At 46.3% G+C, this 11614-nt stretch overlaps 1 protein-coding gene across 1 annotated transcript; it reads right to left on the reverse strand.

Moving 5' to 3' along the window:
- Nucleotides 1-5691: 5691 nt before the first annotated feature.
- TRIL (TLR4 interactor with leucine rich repeats) lies at nt 5692-10201 on the reverse strand. The gene has a single exon (XM_086742590.1). It carries the CDS (start codon nt 10154-10156, stop codon nt 7865-7867), a length of 2292 nt encoding a protein of 763 aa, XP_086598716.1. The 5' UTR covers nt 10157-10201; the 3' UTR covers nt 5692-7864.
- Nucleotides 10202-11614: the final 1413 nt, after the last annotated feature.

Genomic DNA, 11614 nt, shown 5'->3' on the forward strand with positions numbered 1-11614 from the left:
TTTTTGGTGCTGCCTTTAGTGTGAAACTTGTTTATAACTCTTCAGTTACAAAGTCAGCTTGGGTCAATACATATTTTATAGAATAAATAAAGTTCATAGCCATTCCAGTGAAAAAGACGCTAACCTTGAATGTCTTTTCCATTTGAGTCACAGAAAAGGAAGGAAGGGGTGGCTTTAGTTCCCACTGGACCTCTGCAGTCTCAGATTCTTAAGGATACATCCTGGCAGGAAAACCAGAAGCCTCTGCACTTCCCTTTGTGCCAAACAGTATCAGTGGGATCCCAGTGAATCATTCCAATCGCAAATCGTTCCTGAATAAAATAACTTCCATTTAAGCAGGATTTACCTAAAATTCACGTACTCCTTCCTTCTCTTTCTAAGAGCAGAGTCTGTTTTAAACAGTTGTTATCTCTATTTCAAACCAGGTAAAGCAAACCCAAACAAACTCCCATTACATAGAATTTTAAAAATGATGTAAGAAAAAACCAAATAATTTAATGGATATCAGGCTGAACAGAACATCCCTAATCTGTTGGGAAAAACCCTGTGCCAATGAGTAAGATGTCAGAAGAAGGCAGTGCTGCAACAGCAAGGGCAGTCAGATGGAAGGCACAAGCAGCACTGCAGAAATGTACAGCAAGGATCCCAGCACCTGCACCAGGCTTACAGGAACTACTGCCAAGTTCCAGATTTGTTGACACATTTCCTACTTTATTATTTTCATACTGAACTCAGTGAGTACAGTCATCTCTCAGTTACTTCAGTCACTCTTACATTATAAAGCTGCAATGGGTTGCAGAGTTTTATGCTGTCAATACCTAATGTATAAGCACTGCCGGTAGAAATTAAAACTGAAGGTTTTGACAAAATATTTTAAATAATAAGTAGATCTTTTTAGGCAACAAGAGGAAGTGAAGAAGTTTTGTCTGGGGGAAAATTAGTTAGTTGGGTCCCTATGGTAATATCATCAACAAAGAAACAATTTGGCATCTTTAGGCTTCAGAGTTAACAACTTACTACAATGATCTTGAAAGATTCACCCTCTTTGGTAATTACCAGCTGAGAAAGACATCTCCGTGACAGTTAAAACTCAGGTTCATCTCTCCAAGCTGATCAGACCTGAGAAATGATTTTTTTTTTTGCTTTTGCTTTTTCTTTTTTAAGATGAACACTAGAGCATAGTGCTGCAATACAATTAATTCCATTGCTAGAGACCTATTATCAATGAGTACCTACATTAAGAATCTTGAAATCTTTTCAGAGCAAAAATAGAAGAGGGATCAAGCTTTTGCTGCAAAAAATGGCATGCTAAAACATCTGCTATATGTACTGAGCAATACTCCAAATTGTCTCATAAGTCTAACATATGAGCCTTGTCTTGCAGTATACTCATTCAAGATTTAGATCATGACACAGTAATGGCAAATAAACCATGTTCTCTTTCAGTTATAAACAAAACATTTTTTTTTTCTGAAATATGCTTTTCCTCTACAGCAAAATTATTTCTGACCTTTCATCTGATAGGTATTGCCACTGAGTATTCTCCCTTATTTCAAATTGTTTTACTGTAGGTACATAGGGGCTGCTACCATGCTAAGTAACTTCAGTATTTAAATTGAATTTTAACTTTAATATTTAAACTTTAAGCAAGATAGAAGGAAAATAAATACCTATGGTATAATGATAGATATGTACAATGACAGATGAAGTTAATAACTGTACTAAAATACAGATTTGGATGTATCAAAAGAGGTCTTTCTCACTATCAGGATGAAAAATGGTAGGACAGACATGACTTCTGTTAACTTTTCTGGATCCAGACATGCATACTCCCATGTAACATAATTTGTTAACATAATGCCAATCTTTTATCTTATTAGCAAGGAATTAAATAAGAGTCATGTAATTATTTACATCATTCCTACCTTTTTCATGTTCCAAGGAAAGAGAATTCCTTTCTTGACTTCAAACTGACATTCAGATTTATTTTAACAACATCCGTGAAATACTTGTCCTTTATGAGATAAATCAGTCTCTCAATGAGAAAATTTGTTTCATATTTCTGTGTATGATTTTTGTCTATTATATGTATCCAGCCTTCAAACGACTTCTAAACATTTACTGCAACTAAGCAAACATAGAGTAAACTAATGACAATGAAACAAACTGCACACGAGAGAAGTTAATTAAATGAGCCAGGCAAAAGTCTGGCTAATGGGATTTTTGCCAAGGACTTCACAAAAAGCTTATCCCCTTTATTTCCTTGAAATCCAAGTCTCATAACCAAGTCTCTTTTCTAGTCTTACATGACAAAATAAAATGAACTAGACTAGACCAGACTGATGCATAAGGTGCTATATATTTCCATAGTACACTTGCCATAGCTAGAGGGCACAGCTACGGCCCAACACGAATGTTTTGATGATCATTGATTCTCACATGATTATAAAAAATATACCCCTTGCTCCACAACCTCTGAACACTTGCTACATTACAAAGTAGTATACATATGTTGACTGCAAGACTGTTCTAATGTTTGTCCAGATTCTCTCTTGGTACAGGTTCCACATGGATGGATCTCCAAAGAGCAGTTTGGAAAAACTGAATACACAGAAAATTGAAATATTTTGAAAAAAAATACTAACATGATTTCAGAATATGTTTTTCTGAACCTTAAAAAAACTTTGGTAAAGTAATGAATAGGATTACACCTATCTGTCTGAAGTCAAGAGACACCATTTAATGTTTCAGCTAAGGACTGCTGTGTTTGGCAGGAACTTCAAATGAGCTTTGCAATGAAAAAAAACAGGTAATACTTTAGTAAGAATTAATACTTTTAACAGTACCCTAATTTTCTTTGTAGCACACAATAGCTTTTAAGATTTATGTATGTAGGGATCTCCCCATCCCTAGACTAACTGCTTATTTCTATGACATAGAATTATTAGACATAGATTATCAAATTAAAAATAAATGTACCTTTAAAAATCCAACAACAAATGAGACGTGTCACACTATACTCATAAATTCTCTTTAAAGTGTCATATTCTTCTTTGTTAGTAAATATACCTATTATGTTTTAAAGCAGTTTTCTTTCACCTACTTATTCACACTGTATTATTAATTTTAATTCTTACAGCCTTGTTTTCTTTAAAAAATGAGATATAGATTTATTTTTAAAAACATATCAGGGAGCATCTATATAAATAAATTCATGTACAATGATATTAAGATAAGTATTTGTGTTTAAAGACAATTGACTATTTTCCTATGGGAATTTAATTTCTGTGGGAATTAAAGCACGCTCTCGAGAAAACTCAACTTTTTATGGAGAAAAACACAACAGCAGTATTTGGACAAGCTGCCAAAGCTACGCTATATTTAGCATGAAGCAGAAAGAACAAATCCAGCATCCAGCACACACAGTGTTTCCTTACATTTATTCCCCCTTTCAACTTAACAAATATCAGATTATAGATCAACATTTATATAGCAACTCCTCTCAAGAGATTTACCCAGACGAAAAATCAAATACATCACTGTGTACACACAATTTGGCTGATTTGATTTCGAAAATAATTTTTTTAAAGCAATGCTTCACTTGTGGACCTCACTCAACATATGCACACCCTTGGTGGCCAGAGAAACATGAATTAGCGCGAGCAGTCAGCTTTTTGGAAATGAAGTGGTATTTCTCCTGCTCACTGAAGGAGTTTTCTGCAAATACATAAACTGTCATGAAAACAAATTATTTTTTTGTGGACTAATACACTACAATCTGAATGGAGGTTTACTAGTTCAGTAAATATCCTGATGGAACTGGAGTAGACTCTTTTTTCCCTCTCAGTTCCTCATTTTCCAAATCTCTTCCACGAAAGAGCAGAAAGGAAAAGGCACAAGAAATACATATTGAATTTACCAAGTCCCTTCTTGTAAGGGTAATAACATAGTTTAAACGATGATGGTATTTTAAAATGTGGCATTTGCAGTGCATTGTGAAAACTCAAGATAGCACTGCATAAAGAAATCAATATTTATATAAATCCAACTGTGTTAACACAGGCTCTGATAGTCAAGCAGAGTGCTTTTCAATAGGGTTTTTTCACGCATGAGTAAACCTTCACCGACACCATTACAGCCCTGCTCTCTTCAGATTATTTCTCTCTAGCTCTGTGCTGTAACTTCAATGTTTCTAGGATCTCATAAAGAAGTTTTTAAGTGTTTCCAGTTTCACAAATCATTAACGATTTTCCAGTAAAGATATATACTCTACATAGGTTTTTCATCTGATGTGAATAGTCTTATTCTTTCCTAGACTGTGCACACACTGGGTGTCAAGACCACTCGAGATTGTTTAAGCAGCTTCCCATCTTTGACTGATTTTCCTGCCTCTGCACTACAGCCCCACATTTTGCCACTTCCAATACTTGTGCGATTTGAAGAGAATCAAAGAAATTGAGCTGGCGGGAAAATTGGGAAGAGGGAAGGTACTAGGAAAGGTTATTTTCCAGGAGGATCGATTCCGCAGTTTACCTTCCAGCTGCACAAACAACCGTGCCAGCTGGCTGCAGCAAAGGGTCGGGGATTGGGGAAGGAGCAGGAGGTGGGCAGAGGCTGCTGCACCAAGCCGTGCTGCCAACAGGGAAACCCCGGTACCTTCTGCAGACCCCTCATCAGTAGTCCATTTAATCTGAAGGGACAATATTTGGGTGATTTTCAATCTGTGATTGATAACATTCCCTAGCAAGAGAACAGCGCTCTGTTCAGTCTTCCCCAAGCTGCATGGATTCCGGGAGGGAACAGGGCAGTAAAACTCTGTTTCTGCTAGAAGGAGAAATATTTTGAGCACAAATTAATTAGATTAACCCACTTAGAAAGGAGTGGTTTTACAGTCAATCTTTAGAAAGGACCTTATGTTTAAAAGGACACAAATATCTATAAATACTACTGGTAAAAACAGAGCCATGTAATATTTACATCATTCAGTCATTGAACGTCACTGATATTTCCTTCTTCAATCATCTGCTAGTACAGCTCCCTCCTGCAGAAAAGCTGTAAGTAACATCTGTACACAATGCCTAAGTAATCCTAGAGTTACAGTATGCGTGACTTTTAAGAAGTCACTAACTTCATTCTGTTACCTATCTTTTTGTTGTTGTTGTTGTTGTTGTGTATTTACTTCTCCCAGGCTGGAGCAAAGAGCCATTTCATTCTAGCAATTCTCCAGATGTTTGTGTAAATTTAAAAAGAAGCAGTGAATTCTTAATTAGAACAATACATATATGTGCAATGTGACAACATATTCATATCATTAGCTTGATGACACTGAAAAACCCTCAGAACTGTAATTTGCAATGAGTATTAAAAAATAATATTACCCCAAACAATAATTTCTTACTTAGCTTAGAAAGGATCATTAGTTCATTGATACAACAGGATCTTATTACTCCATCTGGGGACAGTGATCTACCTGTTTCAGAACTGACCATTTAAATTACTCTAGTGTTTGCACTGTCCAAACATATTACAACCAAAATAGAAAACATAATGTATGGTGAAAAGACGCGAGAGAATGAACTATGAGGCACTCTCTGCAGATCTAAGAAACAGCAGTGCTAGCAATACGAAGGAGTTACAGCCAGTCTACGATTGAAGAGCGATGCATTATGAGATACAATCTAAGACACCAACTTTTTTTCAGCAAATGGATTTATTGACATAATTGATTATATCCACGTACAGCATCTATGCATCTCCCATTGGAAGAATATCCAGTGATAGAGCTAACGTTAGTGTGATACACAGCTTTACTCAATAACCCCCACTGCATTTCTAACAACAAACAGTGGGGTATTCCACAGTCAGCCATAAACGGCCGAAAGTACCCAGGGGTCCAAAAGAACAGAAATTTAAGATTCTTAACAAAGATAAAACCTGATCTTGGATTCCTTCAGTTTTAATTCCATTCAACATTTTATCTATAAGAATTAAAAATTTTAATCCGTACAATGACAATCAAGTTTGGCCCCTGATATTAATGAAAACTGCTGCCTGTCAAAACAAAATCCCACAGGACGTTTTGCTACTGACTCAAGAATCAAGACTTAAATCATATTTTTTTCTCCATTTAAAAGGCAAAGATTAAGACAAATGATCCCTGCACTCTCTCATTTCCTTCCATCTGAATTCAAAGATTGAACAAAATTCCCTCAGAACATAAAGTCTTGTTCTCTCCATTCAGTCACTGAAGTTCAATTGAAAGTACCAGTTACTATGGTGTCTTTTGTAAACACTTGTACATCTGAAAAAAAAGAAAAAAAAAAAAACAAGAAAAAAAACCCAAATTGCCTACTTGCAATTATGGTAATAAACAACTTGTAGTCACGAACACCTCAGGTCAGCAATGAATGCAGGATATTGAGATGAATGTCTCCATAGTTCACTAATGCTTCCTTCGAGCCATTCGGTTCCACAAGAGTTCATCTGAGGTTGCACATTAAATTCAAAGGAGCAGAAGTAGTATCAATGGCCTCAACAATTTACCAAACTCCATCTAAAACATTTGCATTTAAAGTGGAACCACAGTCTGGACCTTTTTAATTAGCTCACTTCTAGACCACACAAAGAGAATTATTAATGTAAACTAAACCACCATATTTCATAGTAACAAAACCACATTTTGTAAATATTTAGGAAAGTAAAAGTCCAAGAAAGTAGAGAGCAAGTGATCATAAAATGATTAGCATTGCTCTAAAACCAAAAGCAAAATTCAAACAAAACAAAACAAGTCAAACATCGTATACTACTGCATGAGAGTTTAACTTTAGCATTACCCACTCAGCTACACAAAACACGGAATCTAGATTAATACACGAAAATGTTTTATTTCACAGTGAGGTACATAAAGCTTCTAACTTTAGTAGGCTAAGGCTAAGAAAGAATTGCCTGTTAGGATAAAGACTGTTTCACATTTCTGAAAGATTCTCACCTATTATTGTTTCTGAAGAAAGGCACCAATGTTATTTATCCATCAGCAGTTCATCTCTGCATCCACCCATTTAGAAATGAAGATGGACTATGTGAGGGTCAGTGACCTACTGACCATCATGGACCCAGAAGACTACAGCACACATTAATGTGTACAAGTACCAAGCAGTATTTATTCAAAACCAATTTCAAAATTGCTCACTTGTAAACATATTACAAAACTCTGTTAGTTTTTCCTAGTGGTGTCAGCAATATATTCCTGTAAAACTAACCAACTGCATTATTGTTTCCTGTTTACAAAAAAGTATGAAAACACACTCGCGCACATTAAATCGCCTCACATTCCGTTTGAGTTAAAATGGCACAGCCTTCAAACTGTCCAGCGCAAAACATACATTTCCAGCCCTCCGGCCGACTCCTGTGCAGGAGGCACAGCTCAACAGTAACAATGTCAAAAGACGACCCTTGGTCCAAACTTCTTATTAGGAAGGGCTGGTGCCTTGGAAAGGTCTGTTCAAAGTGTCCTTGTGCGGTCCCAACCACCGTCTGAGAAAACCACCTGTAAAACACTACACTGATATTTAAGGCCAAGTTTGCATAAGGGAGGCACCAGCTGCTGTTCGCAGTAGCTCCTGACGTTTTGCTCTCCTCGTGACAAGGAAGAGTTACCACCACAGTCTGGGTTTTTTCTTGGGTTAGTGACGATTTTGGAGAAAATCGTGACCTCCCAGCACAGGTCACCCAGCAAGCCCATCTCACATGCGGCACCAGCGCTGGCCTGCAACAGGAGTGTCAGACCGCAGGCCGCAGCGGGCCTGGCTACATGGCGGCTCCCACCTCCCACACGATGCCTGCCGTGAGCTGTAGCGTGGCGGGCTCAGTCCGAGAAGCGCTGCAGCAGGTGGTCATCGCCATGGCGGGCACCGCTGCCGCCACTGTCCATGAAGCGCTCGCAGGGGAACTCAATGAGGTCGGCTTCGCTGAGGGCACAGGCGGCACCGCGGGGTGGCCGGTGGGACTGGAAGCCCGAGAAGTCGGCGGAGACGCCGGTACCCATGGAGCGGAGGGGCCGGCGGGTGGAGTAGAGCTGCCGGACGTGGACAGGGGCAGCCTTCCGCCGCCGCCCCAGCACCTTCTTCCGCAGCAGGCGGGAGGCCCAGGCCGCCAGCGCCGCGAAGAGCAGCAGGGCGTTCACCGCCAGCAGCACCAGGGTGAGGAGCTGCTGGTCGGGGCCGCGGGGCCCGCCCGCCGCCGCCGCCGCGCCGCCCTCGGGCAGGGTGACCAGCCCGGCGCAGTGGTCCCGCGGTGCCACCGGGCACACGCGGCCGCCGAGGATGCCCTCGACGCAGACGAGGTAGGGGGTGTCCGGGCGGAGTTCCCGCAGGGTGGCGGCCGGCTCCCCGCGCTCCGGCAGGTAGACGAAGCGCTGGAACTTGACGGCGGCGCCGAAGCGATCGAAGAGGAGGCGGAAACGCGGCGGCCCCAGCAGGCGGGGGCTGCGGTGCGGCCGCACGGCCCAGCGCACCGTCACCGAGCTGGAGCCCACCGCCTCCACCGACAGGTTGCAGAGGAACAGCTTGTTGAAGTCGCAGGGGTCGGACACCAGCGGGGGGATCCCGGCAGCAGGCGCCGACCGGGATTTGCCGGCCCGCCGAGGCCACGCCGCGCTGGGCGGCGCCGGCCCGGAGGCCCCTGGGCGGGCGGGCAGCGGCGGCGTGGGGCTGGCGGCCTCTGCCGCGGCCCTCGGCGCCGCCGCGCCCTCGGGCGCCCCCAGCAGGCGGGCGGTGGAGGCAGACGGCGGCGGCCCCGGGGGTCCGCGGGGCAGCACCGCGCCGCCGCTGCTGTTGCTGCCGAGCCCCTCGGCGACCGGCGGAGGAGAGGCGGAGGAGGGAGAAGCAGCGTCGTGGCAGGGGCCGCCGTCTTGCGGCGGAGGCAGCTGGGCGTCCTGCAGGTAGTCGAGGTACTTGCCGGCCAGGGCGGGCGGCAGGCGACACTGCACGAAGACGGTGAGCAGGCGGCCCTGGGAGTGCCAGGCCCCCAGCCAGTGCTTGAGGCCGCGGAGGCGGCAGTCGCAGCTCCAGGCGTTCCCCTCCAGCTCCAGACGGTAGAGAGCCGGGCTGGAGGCGAAGAGCTCTCCAGGAAGGGTGGCCAGCGCGTTGTCTCGCAGGCTGAGCTCCCGCAAGCGGCCAAGGCGGCCGAAGGTGGCGGGGTGGAGGGCGGTCAGCGCGTTGCGGCTCAGATCCAGCGCTTCCAGGCTGCTCAGCGGCTCCAGCAGGGCAGCGGGCAGGTGGCTCAGCAGGTTTCCCTCCAGGCGCAGCTCCTTCAGTGAACCCAGCCCCGTGAAGGCATCCGGGGCCAGGTGAGCCAAGCGGTTGCCACTGAGCGAGAGCTTAGCCAAGCCGGGCAGGTGCTGGAAGAGCCCCCCTGTCAGCTGGTGCAGGCTGTTGCTGGCCAGCAGCAGGGTGTGGAGGGAGCGCAGTGGCCCAAAGATGTCCGGGTGGCGAAGGGAGCTCTGCTGGTTCCCTGAGAGGTCAAGGAAGCGCAGCTTAGCCAGGCCAGTGAAGGCACCGCGGCTCAGCCAGCGTATGCGGTTGGACTCCAGGTGCAGGTAGAGTAAGTTTGGCAGCCCTGAGAAAGTGGAGTCGCCCAGTGAGCCCAGCTCGTTGCCATCCAGGCGCAGCTTGACAAGGCTACCGAGGCCAGAGAAAGATGCGGCACTGAGGCGGCCGATCTCATTGGCGTTCACGTAGAGGATGCGCAGCTTGGCCAGGGCACTGAGGGTGCCGGGGGCCAGCGCCGGCAGCAGGTTGTTGCCCAGGTAGAGCTCCTCCAGCCGACCTAGGCGCTCAAAGGCCTTGGGATGCAGCGAGCGGATCCGGTTGTACTGCAGGTCCAGGCGCTGGAGCCCTGCCAGGCGGTGGAAGTCGAAGGCGGAGATGTTGACGATGAAGTTGCCTCCGAGGCTGTAGGTGAGGATGTCCTGGGGCTCGGCAGCCTTGGGCACCGAGCGCAGGCCCCGGTTGGTGCAGAGGAGGTGCTGGTGCTGCTGGCAGTCGCATGGCTCGGGGCAGATGGGCTCGGCCGCGGGCAGCAGCAGCAGGAAGAGGGGGACGGAGCCCCAGAGCACCGGCGGCAGCACCATCAGGCGGACCCGGCGCGGCGCCCCCATCCCGGGACGAGCCGTTGGCTGCTTCCCCCGCCGGCTTTGTGTCTCTCCGGCATCCCCCCCTCCCCACCGCGCTCCTCCTTCCGCGGCTTCTACTCGGCCCCTCCTCTGCTCCGCGCTGGGCTGAGCTCCGCGCCGGGCAGGCAGGCACGGCGGCGGCTGCGGGTCGCGGTCCCCGGCACCATGGGCTGGCCCCAGCCGGCCGGGCGAGCGGAGCGGAGCGGGAGGGCTGCAGGCGGCCGCCGCCCGGGCTCTGGCCACCCCTCGCGGCCCGCGGGCTGCGGTTCGGCGGTGGCGGGGCCGGTGGTGCCGCGGGGGGCGGGCTGGGGTGCGTGGGGCTGCGGAGCGGCGCGGCTGCCCGCTGCTCGGCCGGCTCTCCCAGGGGCGGAGGGGGCGGGCGGAGCGGGGAAAAGCGCGGGGGGGGGGGGAGGTGGTGGCGGCGGCGGGCGGAGCGGGGAGCTGGAGAAAGAGGAGCTCCGAAAGTTGCCGAGAAAACTCAGCGGAAATTCGTACTTCCCACACTGTGCCCTGGGGGACCGGAGGATCGGATGGAGCGGGAGAGGGAGGACGAAGCGGCGGGGGGTGGAGGAAGCCCGCGGCCGGTCCTGGCTCGGCTCGGCCCCGGCAGCGAGCAGGGGCGCGAAGTGGGAAAGTAGGAATTGGAACCGGCTGCGGCTGCCTCCCCGCCACGGGGGCTGCGGGTAGAGCTGCGGGGAGGGGGAAGGGAGCAGAACTAAACTAATCGTCGTGTCCCCCCTCTTTTTTTTTTTTTTTTTTTGGCTTGTATTTAGAAACCTGCCAAAAGCAATAGCTACGGTTTACCACAGCTTAAGAACTTTGTTTTGTTTTAAGCAAACGGCAATCAGATGACTAAGCCACCTACAGTACATCAAAGAATGAATTTTAATTCTTTCTCTGCTTTATTCTGCCCTGTAGGTTCCCGACAAAGCAGCCAGTGAAGATGCTGTTGAACATAGCTCCGGCTTCACGAGGTGCTCATCAGGATGATTAAGATGCTCTTTAGAAATAATTTCCGTTTTAAAGAATCTTCTCTCTCAACAGCATACAAATTCACAGTGAAAGGAAGGTGTTGGAAAGCATACTGAGAACAAAACAGACTGCGTACTCATCCATTCAGTGACTTGCCTTTCTTTCCTGTGGGCATTTTTTGTTTTCCTAAGATGTCGCCAGTGTGACACAAATGTGAAAATAAGTGTCTAAAGGCAGGAGGAAATGCCTAGATATGAAGAGTATATAAGGCTGTCAAGGATTATGAGAGAAAGAAGATAATCCTAAAATACTATGTTGCAAATTTGATTAATATATTGAAACTGTTTTATCACATGAAGTTGTATGTGACTGAACACACTTTGCATACACTTCTGCACTAAAGCAGTGTACTTCCCCTCACCAGAAGACAGAAATCAGATAGTTTTCATTAAACCTTTGTTTTTAGTATCT

The sequence above is a fragment of the Chlamydotis macqueenii genome, chromosome 2 (assembly GCF_036417535.1).
Source record: "Chlamydotis macqueenii isolate bChlMac1 chromosome 2, bChlMac1.mat, whole genome shotgun sequence".
Lineage (NCBI taxonomy): Eukaryota > Metazoa > Chordata > Aves > Otidiformes > Otididae > Chlamydotis > Chlamydotis macqueenii.